At 37.4% G+C, this 27,294-nt stretch overlaps 1 protein-coding gene across 2 annotated transcripts in view; it reads left to right on the top strand.

The window, feature by feature from the left end:
• The window catches only part of LOC114053714 (epidermal retinol dehydrogenase 2-like), a 35,848-nt gene that overhangs the window by 6,246 nt on the left and 2,308 nt on the right, over positions 1–27,294 (top strand). Inside the window, exons 2-7 of one of the 2 annotated variants that reach the window (XM_027876844.1) lie at positions 3,134–3,480; positions 14,818–14,949; positions 16,775–16,874; positions 20,846–20,990; positions 25,500–25,625; positions 26,583–27,069. In XM_027876844.1, coding sequence (XP_027732645.1) covers positions 3,148–3,480; positions 14,818–14,949; positions 16,775–16,874; positions 20,846–20,990; positions 25,500–25,625; positions 26,583–26,613 — 867 coding nt within the window. In that variant the 5' untranslated portion in view covers positions 3,134–3,147 and the 3' untranslated portion in view covers positions 26,614–27,069. Of the gene's footprint in view, positions 1–3,133; positions 3,481–14,817; positions 14,950–16,774; positions 16,875–20,845; positions 20,991–25,499; positions 25,626–26,582; positions 27,070–27,294 lie in introns of those variants that run through there. The other variant, XM_027876843.1, reaches the window with a different exon arrangement.

Below are 27,294 nucleotides of genomic sequence, written 5' to 3'. Positions count from 1 at the left end.
GAGAGTATATAGCACCTTCCCTACCTCCTTCACAAGGTGATTGTGGAGAAAGCACATTGTAAATCATAAAGCACTATAGAAATATGAGTGCTTGGCATTATTCTAAGAATAGCAAATTGTCATTGAGACACACTCCCCACTATGTTCACTGGCCTGTGTGTGCACGTGCCAATATGTGGTCAAGATTATTATCTCAAAAGTGTGATCTTATTATTTCTGAAGATGTTTCCTGTAGGAACCTCATCTCCATTTTTGTAATAGAAGGTAAACATAGCTACTATCCACTTCAAGGCCTTCAATCTTCTCACACCTTCCTCCCTGCCACATAGTCTGATTTAGTACACTAGCCTCCTGGCTGTCCCTCAAGACACTCCAGGCATTTTCACTAGCTGTCACCCATGCCTGGAATGTTCTCCCTTCCCATATTTGCCTACAGCTTTACCTGGCTTCTTTTAAGTTCCAACTGAAATTCCATCTTCTACAAAAAGCCTTTCTCAATCTCTCTTAATTGTAGCACCTTCCCTCTGTTAATTATTTCTCATATATACTGTATATAGGTTGTTTGCATATGCTTATTTGTTGCCTGTGAGCAATTTGAGGGAAGGGGAATGGCTTTTGCCTCTTTTTATATCCCTAGTGTTTAGCATGGGACAACTAAGTGGTGAAATGGACTCCAGTTGCAGGCCTGGAGTCAGGAAGTCTCATCTTCCTGAGTTCAAATCTGGCCTCAGACACTTACCAGCTGTCTGACCCTGGGCAAATCACTTAACCCTGTTTGCTTCAGTTTCCTCATATGTAAAATGAACAGGAGAAGGAAATGGCAAACCATTCCAGTATCTTTACCAAGAAAACCCCAAATGGAAACACGAAGAGTCGGACATCACCTGAATAACAACAACAGAAGTGTTTAGCATAGTGCCTGCCACAGAGTAGGCATTTAATAAATTGGTTGATTGGGTAGAAGCACAAAAGACAAGCCTGAGATATCCTGAAAGGCAAAATATTGAGTTTCTGCTTACTTAAAATTTCTGGTAATATAGTAAGGGATATTTGATGATTCCTTCAGCTCCCCTTTATCAAGTATTATGTGCAAAGTACTGCATTAAGCACTGGGAGATAAAAAGATACTTAAAGCCTAATAACAAATGATGTCTATGTGGATGAAAATCGCTGATATGGTATATATGGAAATCAGCACTTGTAAAGCAAATGATCTTGTGCTAGATGGAGGTTAGTCTTAAGTGGACAATGACCAGAGTCAGGACTAGAGAAAGGAAAGGAGATCAATCTCTATAGGCATATTATATGTGAGCTGGGAGAATTCAGTGAGTGATACTTTTTAATACTTTAAGAAAATAAAAGTACATATTTTAATACCAAAATAATTTTACACCAGGGATATAGGTCATTATGTTGTGTTAAATCAAGTCACCTGAGTGCACTAAAGGTTTAGTGCCTCTATAATTATAATTAATGCCCAGAGTGTGTAGTTTTCTTGCTTAGGACATACTTAATGCCTTACCCAAATTTGACTGATCCAACTCAGATGGAAAGAGAAATTTTTTTTTCAAGGTTGGGAATTTTCACATAGGTTATGGATAGAGTACATTGTGCATCGTTGCAGTGAAAGTCCTTATATGTAAAATTAATACAAAAAGCTATAGAGATCTTGGAAATCTGTTTCAGCTCTATGATTTTATAAGGGGACAGAGAAAAGGGGAGGGGGACCATACCATTTAGTGAAGTATATCAGCTTAATCATTTTTACTTAAGCAAAAATAGTTATCAACTTTTTTCTGAATAAAGTGCTCTATTTTGAAACAAACTCATTAAGCTCATTTATAGATATTAAATGTGTGGTGTTATAAGCTTTGTGTAAAATTTTATTAGGCAACGTTGTTTTCCCTTTGAGCTACTTTTCTTTCTCCTCAAATTTGCAACTTTATAATAGTATGCCCAACTCCAGAGAAAGCTGGGACAATACTGAAGCACTGTGACCTGTTTTAATGATACATAATGACTATTTTCCATCTTAGCCAGTCCTGGAACACCCCTAAGCCTCAGCTGCTCTAACTCTACCTCCAGTAGTGTTCTTTCAGTATCTTTCCACTTGGACTTGTCCTCCAAGAAAGACTGAAACTAAAGACTTAATTACTGTTACCACCTGCAAAGAAGGTAGAAGCCAGACTTAATTTGGTTCAAACAGAGGGATTGACCAACTAAACTTAAATTAATAAATTTCTCATTGGTCCAAGAGGTTCTGCTCTTCATTTCCATGATGAATCCCAAAATTTCTGACCTGGAAAAGCACCTTAGCAGTTTTTCAATACAACTCATATCTAAGTAAGAATCCCTTCTGCTGTTGTTCAGTTGTGTCCAACTCTTCATAATCCCCATTTGGAGTTTTCTTAGCAAAGATACTGGGGTGGTTTGCCATTTCCATCTCTAGCTCATTTTACAGATGAGGAAACTGAGGCAAACAGGGCTAGGTGACTTGTCTAAGGTCGCATAGCTAGCAAGTGTCTCAGGCCAGTTTTGAACTCAAAAGTCTTCCTGGCTCCAGGCCCAGCACTCTGTTCTAGATCCACTGTTCCACCTGCACTGCCCAGAATCCCTTCCACAACAAATCTGACAAGTGGGTATTCAGCCTTCCTTTAAAGATCTCCATCAAAACCCAAACAATGAGCAAGCTTAGGCTGGGACCTATTATGTGAGAGCGAATCCACTATTTCCTCAATCAACACCTTCTACTTTGGTATAGGTCTAATTATTAGGAAATTTTCCTTAACATATTGAGCCAAAATTTGTCTCTTTGAGACTTCTATTCATTGCCCTTCTGCTTCCAGAGATTAGAACAAGCAAGCTCTAATCCTTCTTCTATGGATCACTTGAAAACAGCATTCATGTTGCCCCCAGAATCTTCTCATGTCCTAGCTAAATATCCCAGTTGCTTCAACCAGTACTTAGATAGCATGATCTCATAGCCCTTCACCATTCTGGTCATTCTCCTTTGGAAACTTTATAATTTGTCCAGTCTGTCAATGTCTTTCCAAAAATGTTACACTCAACTCCAGTTTGTCAATCAATGTCTTTCCTAAAATGTGATGCCCAGTAAATTCATCTCTCTTTATAGGTATTTGCTGAAATATGCCTTCTAAGATGAAAGCCGGGAAGGATCTGCTCATTTTTGCTGGTAAATTTATGTATAGCTTTTGGGACACTTTATTTCACTACATAGTTCCAAGACCAAAGAAAAATGTTGCTGGTGAAATAGTCCTTATAACAGGATCTGGAAGTGGAATTGGACGATTATTAGCCTTAAGATTTGCCCATCTAGGAGCTATCCTTGTTCTCTGGGATATCAATCCAGAGGGCAACCAGGAAACTTGTGAATTGGCCAAAAAAGCTGGTACATCAAGAGTATATACCTATACCTGTAACTGCAGTGATAGAGAAGATATCTACCGAGTAGCAGCTCAGGTAAGGCCTGTGTATTGCTCAATTCCTTTACGTGATAAAATTGTATCAACTACCTAACCTTTGAGTAAGAGGTATAACCAAAATTTGCATTGAGATGGTTCTCTGTAATATAATAATCTAGTTTGGCAAACATTAAGTGCTTACTATATGCGAGGCACTGTACAGTTATCCCTTCCACATTATGACTTTTCCCATTGCAGTTTCAATATATCGCAGGTGGTTTCAGTGTATCAAGGGTTGGCAAGAGAAATTAAATGGGAAGTTTGGAGGAATTTTGTGAAAGCCACAGACAACATGAAAAGGCCAGCAGACAACACAGAAAAAATTTAGAAACTCAGAAATGTATGAAATATATGTATAGTATTGTATAATATCAATATGTTTAATCCTTTAATACCATAATAATTCAGACTTCTCTTGTATGAAAGGAGGGCCAAAAATTTTTACAAAGATTTTCCAGATCACAGGGGCACCACACCCATAACCTCTGAAATTTGGAAGTTATAACTCTACTAGGTACTAGGTATACAAAGTTAGATAATGAATGATACAAGCCATGCCCTCAGGAGCTTACAACCTAATTCATACTTATCTTTCTGCCTTTAGTTTCTAAAATGATTTAAATTGTTTTGTTACCACTTATATGTCAATATCTTTAATCAAATCTGAACAATTTCTTTAGCTAAAAATTTCTTAACCCAATTTTATTTCTAGGCAGGAAATTTACAGGAGAGTAGACCCATAGACCAGGGCCATAATTAAGTGTTCTCTCTCTTTTCCCATAGTTCCACATACCATCATCCTATAACTTCCTCCTGTGTACCCAGTTTTAGTGAGGAGAAAAGTGTAAAATTGTGAGAAATGTTATTTTGCAACATTATTGTATAACATGGTGCCTAGTTATAGTGAGGAGAAAAGAAGATAACAGAACATAATTCCAGCTGTACAAGATCCCTTCTTTCCAGGCCTACCCTGGACTCCTCTACACTTCCTTCTCCTGTTTCCAGTGGAAAGAAGCCAGGTATACAAGTAGCTAGGTGGTCCCATTGCTATGTAAGTTTTGTCTTTTATTTAAATGATTAGTTTTATTCTATACATTTCTTGCAGTCAATTTGAGTTATAGAGCTCAGCACAGTGCCTGACACATAGTAGGTGCTTAATAAATGTTCTTTGACTGACTATAGGTCAGGATCTGAGGGGCACTTGAATTGTATCTGCAACATTTTTTCAGCTGTCCTTGAAAATTTCGCTGTTTCAACTTTGTGTGTCTTCTGGAATTTTGTTTATACTGGAAATTGGAGATTTGAACAACGGATGTATTGTCCGACACTATTGATGATAATCTATATATTTGCTTGGGACAATGGCCACACTAGAATTAAAAGTTCGGAGGCTGAGTCAGAGATCGGAAAAGGTTTTATTCTTTCTCATGAGAAAGGGCACAGCCCTCGTCGCTCAAGCAGCAGCAATCAAGGAGTGTGCTCGCTGGTTGTGAGAAGCAAAGTTTTATAGCCCTAACACGATACCCCCTCCCCATTTCTGAACCCTTCTTCCCATTGGCTGGGTTTTGGGGTGCACAGTCTAAACGGGGCTTTCTAAGACCCTTAGTACAATAATATCCTTATTTGGAAATATTTGCCTAGAGACAAAGGCTCGGGAAGACTTTGGATAAGGGTTTAGAAGTTCTGCTTATAGACAGATAAGCAGGAAGCCCCTGGTGGTTAAGCTAGCAGTCTTTTACAATTTTTACCTTACTAGAGGAATTGGAGCACAGGTTAGCTCTTGCTTAATGCACAGCAAATGTTTGCAGATTCATCAAGTTTTACTGCTTTGGGGTTACAAAGGGGATTTATGAGTTTTAGTACTGAGGAAACTTCATCTATCTCACACATATTCTTGATTCATACATAAACATTACAAACATTCAGGTGTTTACAGAACTGGCATAGAGTTGTAAGGTTTTTTTTTTGTTTTTTTCAACATTCCTTATTTTACTTTATGTATTCAAAATTATATTGATGCTTTCCTTAGAAAAAAATAAAACATAGCAGAGTTCTATTTACTTTTTTAAATCACACGTTCTTTTCTTCTTTGGAATCTAGGAGAAAGCCAGCTATATTTTCTGAATGTAAACCCCAGGTCATTTTCACATCAATTGCCTATTATGCCATGTCTTTCCCTCCCATCACCATGCTCTCCTTGGGCAATTGATTGTCTTGTCCTGCATACAGGACCTTATAATTCTAGCCAAATGAGAGCTTTTTACATTCTAATGAGCTGTCTCAGCCACCTTTGTCATCTGGAAATTTGATAAGCGTGTTTCTTTGTCTTCATCCAAGTTATTCATAAAAATGGTGAACACAATAGAGACATGTGACCAGGCACTAGAGATTTGCCTCCAGACTCATATCAACTCATTAATCAGAACTCTTTTAAAATGATCATTTAACTAGTTACAAATCTCCCTGAACTAGCACCTGGAAGGATATTATAATTATGTTCCTTATTAAAATTCAATTATTTTATTTAAATCCATAGTTTTTCCCTGTTCCATCAGTCTAGTAAATATTCCAAAGGGGATTTAGGTTAGTTTAGAATGATTTGATCTTAGAGAAGATGGTATGGCTAGTGATGATTACTTCCCTTTCTAGGTGCTCATAAATCATACATCTGATTTTCAAGTCTAAAATTTTTACTGAGATGAATGTGAAGGTTACACATTGAGCTCGTTTTCAGAATTCATCTTTTATTCCTTTCTAGAAAGTATGACAATGTTTTCCCTCATCCCATTTTCTGAAACTTTAACCATTCTCCACCAATTCCTTAAAGATGACTTACATTATCTCTTCTATGGATTCCCTTTTTGCCCTGGGTTGTAATTTATCCTCCATGAAGTCTTACTGTTATGCCTCATTTCTTTTGTAGAGGTGACCTTTATTTCTTGAAGGCAAAAAACTCTGGCAGGTTCTACAAAGATGAAAAGGATTCATCCCCAGCAACCCCAGCAACATACAGAGTCTTCTGTCTAAAGACTAGCCTTGCTGGGTGTAGAGACTGGCATGTTGGTGATGAATTTTTGGCCATGGCAGCCTATCAAACAATGAAAAAGACAAAATTGTCACTGTGGTGATAGTGGAAGGAGAGGAGTGAAAAACAGAATGAAAATACTAAGATGTGCAGTTTTTAGATTATTTATAATTTTTTTTATCTCTAGCACTCCTATGGTGAAATCTTTGACCACTGACCAGCAAAGACTGTAACATCAGTCTTGACATTCTCACCATAAATGGCAAAATGAAGACACAGCTAAATTGAAGGATGACTCTGGTTCTCTTGGAGAGAAAAATATAGGAGTTTAAAATTTTGACTTTATCATACATGCAAAAGGAATGAGGAGCATTGTGTTGCATTGCTCACAATGCATTTGCCAAGAAAAAAAAAAAAACTGCCATGAAGATAATTTCAGTTTATGCACCAGCATAAGCAGTGAACTATGAAGGTGTAGAAAAATTTCTATTAAGAATTCAATAAGACCCTCCAAATTAAACCAATATATACTTTAATTGATTTAAATGCAAATGTGAACATAGAGGAGAATGGCATATGTGTATATATATGCATATACATATACAACTAATTCCAAAAATACTCCCACATTGTTAAACTATTATTTTATGTTGGTTGAAATATTATTAATTTTATATTCTTTTTTTTTGTACTTGCCTTGTCCATGACCTACTGAGTCTCTTTTGGAAGAAAATATTCATGATAAGGCATGAGACTTCCACATGATATACAAACCTTTAGCTTTTTTCCTTATTCTTACTCTTAAACCATGTTTTTATTTTTATGTGTGTATATCTTATGTATATATGCATTTATATTTATACACACATTGATGTGCATATATCCATTATTATTAACTGAGGCAACTCCAATTTAATCTATTTAAACAAATTTTTGATGCTAAGGTTGGGAAATAAATAAAAGGACCAGCATCTACACAGATTATCACCATTTCCTAAGGAAGTTTAACTAATGTAATTCAATTGCCAAAAAAGAAGAAAAGAAACTAAAAAACCTAGAAACTGCTTCAGCAAGAAAACAATTAGGAGTATAGATATAAAGTCTTAGAGTTCATCTTGTCAAATCAGATCAACAAGTATTGATTAAATGCTGCTTTGTTCCAAGACACTGCTAAACACTCAGAATACAAGTCCAAGTAGAAAGACCCACAAGGAATTTATATTCTGGGTGGACAAAAGGCAGAGATGAAGGTATCTATCAAGATAGAAAAAGTCTGGAGAATTCAGAGTGAAGCCTGAAGAGGAATGAAAACATGGGTGTCCTGGGCATCTGAGGTGCCAGCTAATCAGAGGGAGATACTACAGAGATGGAGAGTATTTCCAATGTATGAAGTCCAGGGCTGGAGTGAGCTTCCAGAGTAGAGAGGTTTCTGGATTATCATTGGAAAAAGTGTGGGAAGAGTCAAGAGTACAGCCTAGAAAAGAATGAAGACTAGGGTCTAGGTCTGGGGTGGGGGACCTGCATCCTCGAGGCCACATATAGTCATCTCATTCAGCCCTTTGACTGAATCCAAACTTCACAGAACAAATTCCCTTAATAAAAGGAGGCTGGAGGTTTCCCTCCACTGGTCCAGTCCAATCTCCTAATTTGATGGATGAGGAAACTGAGACCCAGAATTTTTCAGTGTTATAACAGAGTAGGATGCTGGAAGATTATCAGTAGTATCTTCTCATAAAACAGCAAGAAACAGAAAAGAGAAAAGTAGGTTTACATAAAGGTTGGCAAGAAACCCCACTAAGTCAGATCATCCTGAGAGCATTTAAGGATAAAACTATAGGGAAAAAAAGCACAACCAATAGATGAAAAGTGAATATCTATCAATATTTCTATGATGAAGTCTTTTCCTCACCAATGCCAGTGGCCATGGTATTTGCATTCTCACATCACAGTACCTGTTTTTCTGAAGAAGAAAAAGAGAAGTAGTCCAAAGAGCAACTAGAATAATCTAAGTACACAGAGAAGAGGGTTGTTTCTGAGGTGACAGTTTTGAAGTGATAAAAAGACTTGATGATACCAAATGCTTGAGGAAAAAAAAAAAAACAACCACAGACCTTATTACTTAGAAAAGGCAATGAAGAAAATACTGCCAGCCACCCAGCCACAAGGCTATGTTTCCTTCTCTAAAAAATCTTCATGAGAGAAAGCTACCCTTGAATCTAAGGTATCTGTGATAAAAGCATGAGAATAGAATGGGGAATCATTCACAAACAATATTTGACCACAGACCACATCTTTATAATAACACACTTGACTGAAAGATACAGAAGATTCACAAACTCATTGTATAGACTATTAAAAAATGTGCTAGAGTGAAATGACACTTAAAGGTTCTCCAACAAGATATCTCTCATCAAAGGTTTAAATCCTACAAAACTCCTCAAAAAAAAAAAAGAACCTAACTTTAATTCTACTCAGGAAGCATTCATTAAGTGGCTACTCTGTGCTAGGCACTACAGTGGCTGCTGTGGTTACAAATACAGAATTGGAAGTGCCCCTGCCTTTAGGAGCTCACATTCTACTGAATACAACTTTCTGATAAATAATAAAGCAAGGTATAAAATATATGCTAAGGGTATTTTTCATTGTCAAAGAATATGTCAAGCAGAGTCTCAATTGAAAAGGAATCCCTATAGATGAAGCCCCTCTACATGCTCTTGTTTGCAGATCACTTTGTGCTAAGCAACAAGCCCTGAAATATTGTAAATCATCCTAAATTAAATCTGTAATCTCTCAGATTTTTAGCCTAACTATCCATACTAGAAAAACAAAGTAGATGAAGAATGGAATATCACTGAGACGCTAGCATGTGGTTGGATCGATGGCTATCAGTACACAGAGTTTACTCAGATACCTCAGATGCATGAAACTGTTCCACAATTGAATAGGAAAGTAGGTTGAACTGCATTTGGGATATTGTGAAATGCCCCAGATGACATTAAACTTCTCGCTGAAACAGAAGCCCCTCTTTTTCATCCCAGTATCCCTTTGATAATGTTCTATAGCTGTGACACATAGATCACTGTCTCTGAAGAACTAAAGCTACAGGTCACTTGAGGGGCAAAGGAAAGGTACGTAGTGGGCATGAGTATGCCACGAGTGAAGAACTGTGGAGGAAAAGTGGCTTAAAGGATAAACATCTGAAAAATCTACATCAGGAGAGATCACTTAGCGAGAGTAAAGAATTACCAGTGGATAGCCTATGTGCTGCAGTGGTACCCACTCAGTTTCAGACAGCTAGGTACCACACAGCTCTGGACCTAGAGTCAGGAAGACTTGCATTTAAATCTGCCTCTTACTAGCTCATCTAGCACAGAGACCCTTATTAGCTATGTGACTTTGGCAAGTCACTTAACCTATGTCTGCCTCAGTTACCTCAACTGTGAAGTGGGGATAATGATAGCACCTACCTCCCAAAATCATGGTAAGGATCAAATGAGGTATTTGTGCTACACTTAGCACAGTGCCTGGCACAGAAGAGCTACTTCTTTACCCTCGCATACATACACTTAAAAGACCTAGAAGATGATCTCAACTATGTAGTATATGCTCCCCTGTAGGAGATTGCAGGATTATTTATTGACCAGTTATTGAATGAGAATGAGGACAGAATGAGAAGGTACAAATGGGAGACAGTCTGTACCCACATTGATGAGATCTGAGATCAATTGGCATAGTGATGAAAGTAATTTATAGAAGCCAAAAGATAGAGGTTCATTTAAAGCAATTATTTGTCCTCACTACTTTCTCACCTTTGTTTTTACCTTGTTCATTCTTCTATCATCAGTTTTCAGAGATTTCTCTTTGACAGAGAAGTCAGAAGCCAAATAACTGTTGAGTTTCTGCTTCTCTTCAATCATACCATCTTCTACTAAGCAGTCAATCTCTCCCTGCTCTTTGCTCCTAACATACCTGAAATGTATTATTCAGTCTTTTCCCCAGAGTTCTGGCTCAGCTCATTCTGGGTTTTAGCTTGCCTGACAGAATTTTTACAGGTCTGTGCCATATTTTTTCATCTTTGATCCTTAAACATTTCTACTTTTTATAATTTTTTATAACTATTGAAAAGTATGATTGGGCAAGCCAATTTAAAATTTACTTGACTTAACACTTTTCCAAGCAACCACATTCTTTGCATGCAATAAAGACACATTTCATTCCATTAATTAATTAATAAGTGCCTAATAGATGCAAAGCACTGTGCTAGGTAGTGGGGAAGAGGAAAAACCCTTAAGTTTTGTATCAAGTAGAGTTTACAGTCTAAACTTTATATGGTCAATAGCATCATCAAACCAAAGGATTTGATTCACCAGATCTTTACTGAGAATCTACTGTGTGCAGAGAAACTGACTAGATACAAATACTAAGATGTGGTCCCTGCTTTCATGGAGCTTATAGCCTAATAAAGAGATAAGATAATAATAATAATACCTGATAAGTATGTTGAGAGAAAGGGTGCAGGACAGTGGTATATGAGCTCCAAGAGAAAGTCATTAAAGAGTAGAGATCAGAGAAAGCTTCATTGAGGAGGAAACATTTTCATTGAACTCAGAATGAGTAATAATGACTTATAAATGATGGGTAGGTAAAATTACAGTAATATTTTATCCTCTAAACATAGAGAAGATCAATGCTAATCTCCATCTCAATAGAAATAGTCAATCAATAAACATTTATTAAGCACCTATTATGTGTCAAGAACTGTGCCAAGCACTACAGATACAAAGATAATCTCTCCTCTCTAGAAGCTCAGTCTAATGAGGGAGACAACATATAAAACCACTATGTCTAGCCAAGCTCTCTACATAGGATAAATTGGAAATTAACCATAGAGTCCCAACCATCTATCCTGGATAGTTTAGATCAGAGGTGTCAAATGTGTGCTGCCTAGGTCAAACCAAATTAAAGTTTAATTGGGAAATGTTTAACAAAATAAATAAAAATACAGTACAACATAGTTAATGTTAATTTGTGTTTTTCTAAATCAATATGCAGCTGCAGGAATCCATTTGTATTTGAGTTTGACATCACTAGTTTAGACTTTGCCTTTTGAAATGAAAGTTTATACTTTTAAGAGATCATCTGTTAAGGCCCCTTTCAGCTCTTTGAATCAATCAGACCAATTCCTGCTTAATGATGTGGATGGAAAAATCCTTGCTCACCTGTAAGTATACCTTATATCTAACTCTTGTAAGAATTTTTTTTTTCAGCATAGCCAGTGGAAGAAGAGGAAATGAATGCAAGGCAACATCTGAACTCAAATTACATTTGATAGTGTTCACTTTCCACCAAATGACACCCTGTAAAAGGAGTTCAATCACATTCAAAAAGCATTTTGCCATGTGATCATTAGTTAGGAACATTGTAGGTTCACTTGTCCACTTTTACTTTCTCTGAGATACTTAGGAAGGAAGGAAACTCTGAAGTTCGGGCCTCAGCATGATTCTGCTTAACATTAATCTCAATTCTCCCCCATTGTAGGAAGGAGGAGAAAAAGATGCCTATCTTGAATCTAATCTAATACAAGAGAAGAATTGGGGTAGAACTGTTCATATTACTGAAACACTTGTCGTGACTTGCCCTGGTACATTCAACATATAATTTTATTTCCATAGAAATTGATTTATCCAACTTTTAGAAATGTGCTAAATTACAGCAAGTGAAACTACCACAGTGCCCTGCTGCCAGCATAAAAAGGAAGCCTGGCCTCATCTAGGTGTAATCATTGGTTCCCTTGCTAGATCGGAACAAAGATTTCCTTTCTTCCCTTCCCTTTCCTTTCTTAGATTGGGTCTCCCCATCTCTCATCAGGCTGGAAGTACAGGGGCTACTCATGGACTGATCCCACTGTCGATCAGCACATGAAGTTTAACCTGCTCCATATCCAACCCAGGCAAGTTCAATCGTATTTCAGCAACCTGGCAGCCTCTCTTCACACTCCTCTGGGACTCATAATGATGCAAGACATCATGGGGACACTTGGTCAGCTTAGCCCACTTCAGCTCAGAACTCCCTCGTTCAAGATATCCACTAGCCTCATCCTCCGTAGTAGCAGGAATTGATAATAGGTGTGCATCACCATATCTAGCCACAGAGGGCTTTTCCAGGAACAGTATCATTCTCTCTCCTTTTTTTTTCTTTTTTGGTGAGGCACTTGGGGTTAAGTGACTTGCCCAGGGTCACACAGCTAGTAAGTATCAAGTGTCTGAGGCCAGCTTTGAACTCAGGTCCTCCTGACTCCAAGCCGGAGATCTCTCCACTGTGCCACCTAGCTGCCCCTCTTCTTTCTAATTCTTAATGCAAATGGACTGACCTGGTTATTTCCAGTCTTAATGTCACTTCAGTTTTGATTCAGTCATATATCTTAACTCTTTTCTACAGCACCAAATCAAAGTATTCTCCATGCTCTTTTTTTTTCAGTTTTGTCTCAAAGAAATAAAATAGAATGCTGCACAGTGAGATAAAAGTATCTTTGCATTACTATGCAATCTCCTGAATTTACTAAAGGACACAGACCCAATTAGCTTAGAGTCAGCCCCGATTCATTTAACCCTGATGCTATGAGGGCACAGGAATTCCAATAATAGATGAGATCAATAGCAATTTCAATTAGTTTCCATAATACCTCCTGCACCCAAACTGTGTCCTGACTGACTTGGCACTCATGTCTATACATACCCTCTGTTTCTAGGGCACCTGTTGGAAGAGCTGACTAGACATAAGAGCCCTACTCTATATTCATACTGGAGACCTTTCTGATAACAAGGGAATGTCTTCAACTTGCAGTTTTCTCCAGCTTCTTGATGGAGTGTCAATCAAGATGAAGACTGTATGATAAGTTATTGTTGAAGACGAGTATGATAGAGTGTCAGTTCAGGACCTATAATTTCATCAACATGGAATCTCTTCCAACAAATCAAATCAGCAATTTCTCTGTAACTTATGTAGAATTATAACCTTAAAGAGTTGCCTGAGACATTGAGAGATTAGGTGGTCTTCCCAGTCACATAGATAGTATTTCTCAGAAACAGGATTTGAACCCACATCTTGGCTTCTTAACTTCCAGGCTGGTTCTCCATCCCCTACATATACCATGCTAACTCTTGTATTTGATTGTGAAAGATATCTCCTTTCACATTCCTCCTCTTTAAAAAAAAAAATTGCTGTAACCTTTTAAATTTGATATTGGGATCCAGCTAGAACTTATTGGGGTATATTGTAATAAGTTGGTCTAAATCTAATTTCTGAAAAACTGCTTCCTAACTTTTCCTGTAGTTCTTGTCAAAATGGGAGTGCTTTTCCCAGTATTTGTATTCCTGGGTTTATCAAACAGTAGGCTACTATGTTTAATTGCTTCTGGGTCTTGCTTAGTTTTTTCCATCAATCATTTTTTCTACTTTCTGACCTATGCCAAATTGTTTGGGTAGTTAGTACTTTATATACGGTTTGAGATATGTTTATGCTAGGGCCCTTAGGTTCTACTTCTTTTTTGTAACTATTTTTTAAATAATTTTTTATTACTAACTCTTGTATTTGAGTACTACAAAATTACTACAACACAAAAGTAGAGAGAGGTCTTTTGCAATTTTTTCTATTGACAAGCTCTTTCCTAAGTGATATTTCAAGGATCTGTGATTTTACTATTTTGGGTACTTCCTCTACCAATGCAGGCTAACAGCATGGTTCAGTGGAAAGAACAGTAGTTCTGGAGTCAGAACATGGGTTCGTATTCAGCCTCTGATGATGACTACATGTGTGACCTTAAACAAGTCACCTTATCTCCTTGGGCCTCAGTTTCCTCTAAAATGAAGGGGTTATGCTAGATAGCCTCTGAGGTGCCGCCCAGCACTGGACCTACGATCTTGTGATCCTACAGATTCCCTCTCCAATGCCATAGTAATTGTTTTCACGAGTTGCCATAAATAGAAAAGTTCATTCCCTGGTAGCCAACCTCCTGATGCTGAATCTCTGAATTTAGCTAGGCTGGTCCTTAGTCAGCATATCTCTTCTCCACGACTGGGCCTGTACTCAGGAACTTTGGGGCTTAGTAGGGCCTGCCAGAGATTGCGTGGTCCTGATAATAGCCTTTAAAAACCAGAGTCACCTCAAGACCATGGTAAAACATTAGAGTAAGAATTCAATGGGAGGCATTCAATTCTGCTCTAGTTCACTAGGCAATGAAATCACAAAACACTAGGAAAATGAAACTCAGAATACATAACAAATTACTTCTTTTTGTTTTCTCCTATCCAGGTTAAAAAAGAAGTTGGTGATGTCACCATCCTCATTAATAATGCTGGAGTTGTAACAGGAAAACAGTTCCTTGAGATTCCAGATGAATGTGTGGAAAAGTCATTTGATGTGAACTCCAAAGCACATATCTGGGTGATTTTCTTTGTGTTTTCACAGTGTCTACAAAATTATTTTAGCATTCAAGCTCACTTTTGTAAATTAGATTACTCAAGTTGTTTTAAATAAATAATGATTTATTTTCTGGCATTCTGAAATAACTTCAAAACTCTCTGAGGTAGCATAACTTTTCAAGTCAAGGATTGGTTCTAAATTATAGGATTACCTCATCCCAGGTACCATTCAAACCTCTTTGATAATTTTTTTTTACCAGAACTATGATCCCACTGGTATAGAACCATTGGACCAGAACTATGATTTCACTAGTATATAACCATTGGACCTGAACTATGATTTCATTGGCACAGGGAACTTTTAGTGATAAAATATTACTCTACTTGTGCAGGTTGGTGCATGCTTTACAATTTGTAATCTTACAAAATTGCCTGGGGCAGTGAGAGGTTAAGTGACTTGCCAAGGGTCATATAACCAGGGTGTGTCAAAGATAGGACTTGCACTCAGTCAAAGGTCGTCATCCCTCTATCCTTTATAAAGCTAGATCACATAGTGGTAGAATGTTGGTCTTAGAGTCAGGAAGATCTGGGTTCAAACCCTGCCATCAGACACTTCCTAAGTTACATGACCCTGGGTAAGTCACTTTACCACGTTCAGCCTCTATTTCCTCATTAATAAAATACTAATAGTGCTTACTTCACAAGATTGTTGTGGGGCTCAAATGAGATTTGATAGATAGCTAGAGATATGTATATAAATATAGTACTTTACAAACTTTTAAAACAATAAAAATCATAAATCATATTTGGATCGCACTTTATAGTTTGCACAGAGTTTTCCCATATTATCTACCTGAGATTTCTTTTCTGGGTTCCCCACCTTTTCTCATCTTTCTGTTCACCTAGATAACAATATGATACAATAGATAAGTATAATGGAAAGAACTCTGGAGTCAGGAGATATCAATCATAATCCTGACCCTTCATAAATATAGTATGACTTTAGGTAAATTATATAACCTCTTTTGGCCTCAGTTTCCTCACCTGTAAAAATAAAGAGTTTAGACTAAATGACCTCTAAGTACCTTTTTAAGATTCCTTCTTTTCTAAGATTTCATTCAAAAGTTGCCCTCTTCATACTATTCCCTGAACCATATCATCTTACTGTCTTTAAGACTCAATTCAGCTAACCCTTGCCAGAAAATCTTCTCACACTAAGATGTTACTAGGTTGAAATTTGTAATTTTATTATGATTAGAACATCCATAATTAATGATGTGATTGCTTCATGAGGGAAACTAACTTATTTGCAGATTGAACCTGCCCAAGTGTAGAGAAGAGATTAATAAAAAGACATTTACATTAACATATTGAACTAAAAATGAAAGTTTATTGTTAAAGTTCATAAATATCATTAACTCAATATTTCTGGATGTAATATCTTCAATTTGATTTTTTAAAAAATAGGTATTATTACTATTTTTTAGGCCTTAAATTTTTTTTTTGGTACTTTAAATTCTCTTTCTCAGTTTACTAATGGGGTGGTCCATTTGTGTGTGTGTGTGTACATATATATAGATATAGATATATACATATATGTATGTATGTATATTATGTATGTTATATACATACATGTTTGTATACACATGTAAACTTATTTGGTATGACATTCTTTGTTCTCAGTCTTAAGTTCTTCTAGGGAAGAGGCTGTATTTTGATCTATCCTTTGTAAACTCAGTAACACCTTTTGATATCTTTTTATATAATGGCAGCATGACCAACTGAAGTAAAAGAAATACTGTATTTAACTAAACATTCTTGATATTTTATTTTATCATGCCTCATAGACTTACAAAGCCTTCCTTCCTGCTATGATTACTAATAACCATGGACACTTGGTTTGCATTTCAAGTTCAGCTGGATTAATTGGTGTAAGTAAGCTATCGGGTAAGTACTGTATAGATTAAACAATCAATGTTAATGTAACATTTTGCAACGCATTATCCTTTACAAACTTTAGCTTGGAGTTGCATGATAGCCTTGTGTAAAGTATTGACCTAATTTCACAAGGAAGGCAAATTAAGAAATAAGTCTGTAGCAAAATTTGAATTAGAACTCTATTCCTAATTCTTCAAGCTGCCAACTGGCAAGTAGACACAAATAACATCTATTAGATATGTTTATATAAAACTGAAATGTATAGCCTGGATTAGTCTTTATTTCTCACGATTGCCTTGACAAGAAACTGAAGCATGGCCCATACAGTTTTGTGTTTTTACAATTGGTAAAATTTCCTAATAATTATAGCTATCCAAAAGTGTTGTGGTTCTCTTCACAAAGACCAAATGACCGCTTGTTGAGTATATGGCAGAAGTGGTTCTAGTCCAACTGCAGATTGAATTACATAACTTTGGGGTGTCCTTTCAGACTCTTAAGATTCTGTGAGTCTCTAGTCAGTCTCCAGAGATCTGCTTGAAATTGTTAACCCATCATATATGTGAAAATTTGTTAAGGAAGGTGTTTTGTTTTGTTTTTTAATGAACTATAAAGTTTACCACAAACACAGTATCTTCCTTTCTCCATTTCCCTAAATAAATAAATAAACCACAATATCTTCCTTCCTCCCTTCCCCTAAAGAAAGAAATAAATGAACAAATGACCACACAACAAATAAATAAACGGTCTACTGAATATTAAACTATATTGATATCACAGAATAAATATTAATCTGAAATTTTATTCATTGGTCCCTCGCTGTAATAACGGTAGCAGGAATTCCCCATCCCAAGTGGCCTAATAATCTCTGCCTTACTAGTACTGTGTTACAAATATCTCAGGAACCTCAGGAAAGTAGGTCTATACTTCGGGCCTACATCCCTATAAAGCAGAGATTCTTAAACTTTTTTGCATCATAGACCCCAGTTAGCAATCCGGTGAATCCTATGGATACCTTCTCAGAAAAAAAAGTTTTTAAATGCATCAAATAGAATACATAGGATTGCAAAAGAAAGCAAATATATTGAAATGTAGTTATCAAAATATTGTAAACCAAGTTCACTGACCCCCTAAAATCTACACACAGGTCCTTGGACTCTAGGTTAAGGACCCTTGGCTCAGTAGGGAGAAGAGTAAAAGGAAAAGAGGTCCTCCTGTCACTAAGGCACCTTCCAAGTATACCATATTATTGTGCACAGTAGGTTTCAGTGAACTCATTAATTCTGTAGTTACATTAAATGATAAATTATTAAATAACTTGATATTTAGATAACTTTATAATACCATCACCTGTAATACATGCCTCTACTGTCTCATTCTAGTATAGTCACAAAGAGTTTTTTCCCAAACCTTCCAGGCTATCAAAAATGTTACTAGTTCGAACATGCATACTATGACCGCCCCCATTTCGCTCCCACTACATCTGTCCTAGCTGCTCTCCATACCCTCTATTATTACATCTCCTTTCTCTTTAGCCTCATTACTCTAGTTGGCAATGATCCTTTTCATCAGTTTATCTAGTCACACCTCTCTTGCTAAAGACTTTCTTTCAAGGTGCCAATGCTCTCAATCTCAAATATACAGTACTTTCCACTCTCACACCCACATACAAGCATTGGCATGCCGCAAAACTAACAATTCCCCTCATGTTTTACTTCCTGCCAGTTACAGTTCCCTCCATTTTCTCTGCCTACTGTCCATGGTCACAAGTAGCAAAATGGCTCCTAATCCTGATGATTCTAACACTAGTCTTCTGCCAGGTACTATTCCAGCCATGTTGTGGTTGTTTGTCCTTCAAAGAGGACCCATGACATCTTGGGGTGATGTCTCGACATGCTCATAAATTGGATTTAAATGAGAGTTGCACAAAATCATCCATCTCATTCTCTCTTCTAGAGTCATTAAAGTCCAGTGCAGGACAAAAATTAGGACGACTGGCGATGGCCTGGGATGCAGTAGATGACCATGGTGTCTTTGATGTCTAACCAAGCTCTAAGCATTCCACAGAGCTTGCTTCAGCTGCCTTCATGACCATTGGAACAAATTGTTCTCATCCACACATTCCTCCAGGGAAAGTTTTCACATGCTTAGGGTAGACATCCCCCTAACTCACTGATGAGGGGTCTGTTGGTTGCCCTCAACCTGGTTTAGCCTGTCTGCCCAGATGGTTTTACCAGGATGGGGCTGCTGCACATGCTACAGCTTCTTGGAGCCACAGGTAAGAGTTGGGTGAATCAGGGGGGCACCAAAGGTGGATGAGCAGCCCTGAAAATGGCCCAGTAATCCCTCGCACCAAAGTTGCTAGTCTTTTTGAACACTCCATACACCCCAGTTGCATTCCAGCCATACTCTATAAGCAAAAACATTCCCCTTTCACTCTGAAGGAATAGAACTGCAGCATTTAGAAAAGCTATGAAGGGCAGCGGATAGTGGACTGGCCCCAGAGTCAGAAGAACAAGAGTTCAAATGTGATTTCAGAAACTTGATGCATACCAGCTATGTGACCCTGGGAAATTCACTTAACCCAGATTGCCTCACAAAAGGAAAGAAAAACAAAAAGAAAAGAAAAGCTATGAAAACCACCTTAGCTGCTCTTCTCTTTGAAACATTCTCCATCAAGTGAATTGAGATTTCACATATTTGTAAGAAAGGGAAACATGACTATACACAAGAGTGTTAGACGATCATAGATAACACATTCTGCACAAGAAATGAAAGGCAGCATGGCTTGTGAATGGAGAGGTGAGCTTAGAGCAGAAAGATCTGGGTTCAAATCTTGCCTCTGCCGCAGACTGACTAAGCTATCCTAGGCAAGTCACACTTGTGGAGGCAGGGCTAGCCAAGCCCTTTTCAGGGCTGCTTATCCACTTTGGGTGTTCACCTTTATCCAACTCTCATCTGTGGCTCCAGGAAGCTGTTGCATGTTCAGAGGCCACACCACAGTAAAACCATCCTGGCAAATGGGCTAAACCAGATGGAGGATAACTGACAGGCCTCAAATCCATCAGTGAATTAGGGGGATGTCTACCCGAAGCATGTGAAGACCTCTCCTGGCAGAACAGGTGGATGAAAACAATTTGTTCCAATGGTCAGGACAATGGATGAAGTAGGCCAAGTGCTTAGAGCCTGGTCAGACTTCAAAGACACCAAGGTCATCTACTGCATCTTGACTTTTGCCTTGCCACTGGACTTGCCACAGTGACTCTAGAAGAGAGAATGAGGTTGATGACTTTGTGCAGCTCTGCCTCACTTAAATCCACCCTGTGATGTCATTGGTCCTTTTCAAAAATCAAGGTCAAACAACAACAATAGCTTTGGCAGCTCTCTGAGTCTATATATTGCAAAGAAGGTGCTCACCTGCAGTAGTAGAAGGACTTCCCTCACCTGAAAGTTCTCTACATCTGTGAAATCATCGGTCCAATTGCTATCCCCGTCACAAAACATACAGGAAGCCATCAAGTCAAATCAAGACTTGAAATCAGAAGTTCAATCATTATCCCTTAAAAGATAGGAGACAGAGGTTGATATTACTAGGACACCATTTTGGTATGGACCCTTTAGAATACAAGGTACTTATGGCCTGGGCCAGTAGATTAAGGGAGTCCAGCAAAGATGGAGGATTGGTAGGATAATCCTAGAGGTTTGCTGCCACTTTTCCCATCCCTGAATCTGCAGGCATCCTATCCCTTATTCATTCACTTAAAGGCTATTTTTCATTTGCCAGTATTCCTTCTTCCCTATCCCCTCTGATTTCCCCAGTGGAGACAGTGCTAATTCTCTTGATTAATGTGACAACTTAGATATAAAGACATTTGAAAAATAAAGAACACACCCTGTCAATTTTAACATTTAAGGTGAACTTTTATTTTGTGCAATTTAAAATGTTCTTTTCAGTGCATTTGTGTTGGGTTTTCTTCTCACAGATTATTGTGCAAGTAAATTTGCAGCCATTGGATTTGCTGAGTCCATATTTTCAGAACTGTATGCCCAAGGATATACTGGGATTAAATCAACCATTGTTTGTCCATTTTTTATAAAAACTGGAATGTTTGAAGGTTGTACTACTGAGTGAGTACTTTTATTTTGAAGGAAATTTCTAATAAAATATGATTAGTTCTCAATTTTATAGATAAAGAGGAATTGGTCTAGGAATGTTTCTCCTTTCTCACTCTTTCTTCTTTCCTTCCCCAACTCTGGCTTTTGTAGACTTTTTGTGATGGTTTAGAGTTGCCTTGGGTGACTTGCTGGTGGGATAGAACCTGAGGAAAATTTGACTTTTGTCTTGCTTTCTTTTCTTTCTTCCTTTCTTCCTCCCTTCCTTCCTTCCTTCCTTCCTTTCTTTCTTTCTCTCTTTCTTTTTCTTTTTAATCCTGATGTTCAGTATGAGTCAAGTAATTTGATCTGGCTGCCATAAAAACTAGTGCCTTCTTAACTTCTAGAACAAGAAAGGCAGTATTCCTATGATGCTGTGCACTGAATTCCATTTGTATTTTTGTCTTGTCCTGAAGTTTCATTGACATGGGAAGTTCCAAGTGGGAAACTCACTCTACCAATGCCAACTGACAATGATATTACAAGTTATAGTCTTAGGGACTGAGACATTAAGGGACATACACAGAGTCACAAAACAAGTATGTTTCAGAGATCAAATTTTTGAACCCAGGTCTTCCTGACTTCAAGACTGCCTCTATGTGTACAGGTTATTGCTTAAAATTCTACATGCTATATTTTATGATGGACTTCAGCAAACTGGAACCAATCTAGATTCTATAATTAGGACCATACCATCATAGATCTAGAGCTGAGAGGGACCTTCATGGTCATCTAGAACAACCTTCTCCTTTTGTAGATGAGCAAAGTGAAGCACAGAGCAGAGAGGTGACTTGCCCAGTGTCATACAGATAATAAGCAAAAGAAGCAAGATTTGAACCCAGACCCTCTGACTCCAAAGCCAGTGTCCTTTTTTTTCCACTGCGTAGGAGGATCCACTGAAGGCACTGGAGATGGTTAGCCTAGAAACAGACAATGTTGAAGGAGACATGACAGCTGTCTTTGAATTACTGTCATATCAACATAAAACAGATTACATGTTCTGCAGAGTTCTAGAGGGCAGTACTAAGATGAGTGTTTAAAAGCTGTAGAGTGATTTAAGCTCAATATGAGAAAGAATTCTCTAGCCATTAGAACTTCCCAATAATGGAAGTGGTTTCCTTGTGAGGTTGTGAATTGCCTTACTGAAAGTTTTCAAATGGCAACTAGAGGAACATCTGTCAAGAATATTATAGAGATGATTCATGCATTGAGTAGTAAGCTACACTAGATGACGTCTTAGGTCCCTTCTATCTCTAAGATTATGAATCTCTATGAAATGTAATGTTTAAGCCTTAGAGAAGAGGTTTTCAGCTGTCAATTATCCATTGGGACTTCTGTAATTCTTGGTAGCTCTTTACTTAACTGTTCCTTTTTTCTGTACTCTTTTTTAAAATTTTATTTTATTTTAAATTTTTAAAAAGTCTCTTTTCCATCTCTCACTCTCACCACCACCATCCTCCCACACACACATACACACACACACACACACACACACACACACACACACACACTGGAAAAAGAAAATAAAAAGAAAAACACTTAGAACAAATATGCATAACCAAGCAAAACAAATTCTATATTGTCCATGTCAAAAAAAAAATCTCATTCTGTACTATCACCTCTCTATCAGGAGGTGGTTAGAATATCTCTTAATCAGTCCTCTAGAATCATGGATGATCATTGCATTGATCAGAGTTCTCAGGTCCTTTAAAGTTTTCTTTTTCTTTACAATGTTGTTACTATATAAATTGTTCTACTGGTTCTGCTCACTTTACTCTTCTTCAGTTCCCAGGTTTATCTGAAACCATTCTTTTCCTCATTTCTTGTGACATAATAGATTTCCATAACATTCATATGCCATAATTTGTTCAGCCATTTGCCAATTTAGAGATATCCCCTTAGTTTCCAGTTCTTTGCCACTACAGAATGAGCTGCTACAAATATTTCAGTTCATATCCTCATTGGACTTTCATGGCATCCCATCCTCTTATTTCCATCTCAGCATTCCACCCTACCTTCTACTTCCTACTCCCACTGACACAAGAGTACTTTTCTCTTTCTTCACCCTCTCACTTGGTGATGCCATTCACTCCCATGAGTTCAGTTATCTCTACGCAAATACTTCCAGATCTATAGATCCAGTCTGAGTATCTGTCCTGAAATCCAGTCCTACATCACCAACTGCCTATTTTGAACTAGATGTCTTAAAGGCATCTCAACTCAACATAAATCATTATCTTCTCTTCCTTCCTCCTTCTACCAATTTATACTTCTTCTGAATTACCTATTTTGGTCAAGGACACCACCACCATCCTTCCAATCACCTTGGTGCAAAAACTCAGAATCATCCTAAACTACTCACTTTTCCTCTCTCCATGTATTATCAGGTCAGTTACCAAGTCTTCTCAGTTCTTCCTTCATATCTCTCACCACTATTTCCTTAACTTAAAGCTTCCACCTTAGTTCAGATCCTCATTGACTATCACCGAGACTATTACAATAGCCTCCTAATTGGTCTCCCTGTCTGATCCATCCTCCAGATAGCTGCTGAAGTGATATTTCTAAAACATAGATCTGACCATATCACTCCACCATCCAAGAATCCTCAGACACTCTCTGTTGTCATTAGGATAAAATAAGAATCGTTTGCTTCGAAAGTCCTTCACAACCTGGGTCCCATCAAACTTCCCCGGCTTATCATATGTTACTTCACTTCGCACATTCAGCTTAAGCTAAACTGGCTCATTTGTTGTTCCCTGTACATGACATTGCCTCTCTTGTCTCTATGACTTTTCACCAACTCTCCCCCATACCTGGAATCTACTCCCTCTTCACCTCTATCTAGATTCCTTTATGGCTTAGCTCAACAGATGGCAACCTTGGATGTGTGCCTGTCCTGATTCTTCTCATTTGCTAGTGCCCTACTCCCTATTAACAATTAGTTTGGCATTTTTTCTTCTTTGTGCATGTTATTTCATCCTTCCCTCAACAGAATTAAAACTCCTTGAGTGCATAAGCGATTTCATTTTTGTTTCTGAATATCCAGGACATAGCACAGTCCCAGGCATGTAGGTGGTGCTTCATAAATGCTTATTAAATTAACTCAATAAGGATAGCATACATATTCAATTGTCAGGTCCATGGAAGTAGCAGACATCCCTTTCAGTTAACAATTTTAGCCACCCTGAGTTAAAGAATCTGAATCACCGACTTAAGACTGATTTTATTTTCTTATTTACCAAGATCTGGCTATTGACCTAGAATTTTTATTTTTCCATTTCAAATTCTACCTGTTTTATCACAGTTTTGTAGAGAATAAGCAAATAAATGCAAGAGATGGGGATATCTACTTACCAACAAACATCTATGAAGTATCCGCTATGTGTCAAACACTGTGCTGAGTGCCAGGTAGTCAACCACAAAACTATGCAGTGCCTGCTCCCAAGGAACTTGTATTTTATCAAGAAGATAACATCTATACAAGTAAATACAAAGTAATTTGTAGATTGGTGAGGAGGTTCCAGCTGCTGGAGGGAGGGATGTAGCAAGGCTTCTCTTAGGAGCTAGCGCTTGAGCTGAAGGTTGAAAGGAACTAAAGCAGCAATTAAAAAGGGAGTAGATACCAGGCAGGGGAAACAGCCTGTACAAAGGCCTAATTAATAGACATGGAGAAAGACTCATCTTCCAGAGTTCAAAAACAGCCTCAGATCCTGCGCAAGTCATTTAACCCTGTTTGCTTCAGTTCTTCATCTGTAAAATGAGCCGGAGAAGGAAACAGCAAACCACTCCAATATCTTGGCCAAGAAAACCCCAAATGGGGTCACAAAGAATCAGACTCAACTGAAAACAACTGAACAGCAACAACAAATGTTGAGTGTCGTGTGAGAAACAGTGAAAAGGTCAATTTGGCCAGACTACAATAAGTACAAAGGGGAGTAATGTATGATAAGCTTAGGAATGTAATTTGGAGTTAGATTGTAAAAGTCTTCAGATGTCAAACAGAAGTTTGTATTTGATAGTAGAGGCAATAGGGAGCCACTTGACAATGAACGGGGGACTGATATGGTCTGATCTGAGTTTTAGGAATATCATTTTGAAGGGAGATACTCGGACCAAGTACATGAAATAAGTACATGGCTGGTATCTTAATAAGTTGCTAAGGTAATGAGATAGCTAAGTAGTGCAGTGAAAAGAGTGCTGGGCAGAGAATCATAAAGACACTTACTAGCTGTGTGACCTTGGGCAAGTCACTTAACCTTTGTTGTTCTAAGAATTCAATGAGATAATATTGGTAAAGCACTTAGCACAGTGCCTGACACATAGTAAGTACTATATAAATGCTAGTTGTTGTTGTTGTTGTTGTTGTTGTTGTTGTTTTTACCATTAACAAGGATTCTTTTCTTAATCTAACATAAAAGATAATCTGTCTCTAATCTAACTTGACTAATTCTTATGTTAGACTGACTTACTGTTTCTGTTTTCCAGAAATCCTCTCCTGTTGCCAATTCTAGAGCCAGATTATGTAGTCAATAAGATAATGAATGCAATTCTGGAAGAACAAGTTTACCTGTTTATGCCACGATTTCTATACTTCGTGTTATTTTTAAAAAGGTAAGGCAATCTCTGTTTTCTTCTTTTTATATCTTTTACTCTGCTAATATGTCAATAACCTGACCAAATCATGTTTACATCTTACTGGTCATAAGAGTTATAAAATATTAGGTTTGTTAAAAAAGAAAAAAGGTCCATTAATGCAATGCTTTTTTTTTTAATTTCTAGTATTGAGAATAAGAGTTTATGCTTATGGGCAAGGGGATTGTGCAATAACAGTGCACTCCCTCTAGTTTTTAGAAAAACTCCCTGGAGTTTTCTCATCTGCACCTGCTCAGTGTTTCAGTGTCATGGAGGCAGACTAAGAGTTAAGTGATGAAAATTGACTGATTGACCAATCCATTGACACACAGCAGGGAAGTTTTAAAAGGAGTCATTTTCTGTCAAACAATGACAATGAACAAGTTAAAATTCAAGTTGGTTATTGAGGTCTTGAGTAAATGACAGTTCCTTAGATTTTCTCAAAAACATCTGCCTTAAACAAATGAAGCTGTGTCCTCTGGGGTTCCTGAGATAGTGTTGAACAGTAAATTAGGTACTTAGAGAGTTAGACTTGTGAAAAAAATACTAAGTCATTAAAAACCTGAAATACTAGATAGGTAAGTTTTCCTTCTTCAAAAATGGTTACCTCTTAAGGCACCTAGAAAGCTAAAACACTTCTTTACTCACTCCTCAACTCCTTAAATTTCATCTGTTAAAGGAATAACAGCTACAGACCGGCATGTCCCTTAAAGGATCATAGGATCATAGACTGAGAACTAGAAAGGACTTAAGAAGTCATCTATTCCAACACCCTTATTTTTACAGTGAGAAAACTGAGTTTAACTTGCCCAAGGTAACACAGGTCATAAGTAGTATAGCTTGAATTCAAACTCAGCTCCTGTGACTTGAAATTCAAGAGTCTTTCTGCACTACTGTTTCCTTAATTTTTTACCCTCAATTTTTTTTTGTTGGTAGAACAGCCACATACATAGTAGCAACAGTCTGAACAACCTGAGAGGTCCATGTGGAAGTTGAGCAACTACTATCTTTGGAGTTCTATTTGAAGGGAACCTCAACTGATAGTTTCTATTTCTGAACCTTCAAAGTTTCGATATTACTGAGAAAACCAGCCATCATATTAATAATGACGATTGTAATGCCTCCCATCTGAAGCATTTTGGTTTATAAAACATTTTATAAGCATTCCCCTTTGATCCTAAGAACAATCCCATGACTTACACCGGGCAGATCATTTTTATCAATCCCCATTTTAGAGATGCTAAAACTGAATTTCAGAGATATTATAGCTTGCCAATGGTTATACAGCTGGTGACTAGTAGACCTGGAACTTTCTCCAAGGCCGTTGTTCTTTCTGCTATGTGAAACATCTATTCTTAGTTTGCCCTACCTTTCTTTCTTTCTTTTTTGTTTGGATTTTGATAATATTTTATTTTTCCCCAAATACTTGTAAAAATAATTTTAAACATTTGTTATTTTTTTAAGTTTTGAATTCCAAATTCTATCCTTCCTTCTCTTTTTACTGAGACAGTAAACAATCTGAGATAGTTTGTATGTGTGCAATCATGTAATACATTTCCATATTAGTCATTTTGTACAAGAAAACTGAAAGGAAGGAAGGAAAAGAAAGAAAGAAAGAAAGAAAGAAAGAAAGAAAGAAAGAAAGAAA

Source organism: Vombatus ursinus, unplaced genomic scaffold (assembly GCF_900497805.2).
Source record: "Vombatus ursinus unplaced genomic scaffold, bare-nosed wombat genome assembly UNPS02014812.1, whole genome shotgun sequence".
NCBI classification, from domain to species: Eukaryota; Metazoa; Chordata; class Mammalia; order Diprotodontia; family Vombatidae; genus Vombatus; species Vombatus ursinus.
Note: the sequence above shows the minus strand (reverse complement) of the source record. Positions and strands in the feature narration are given on the sequence as shown.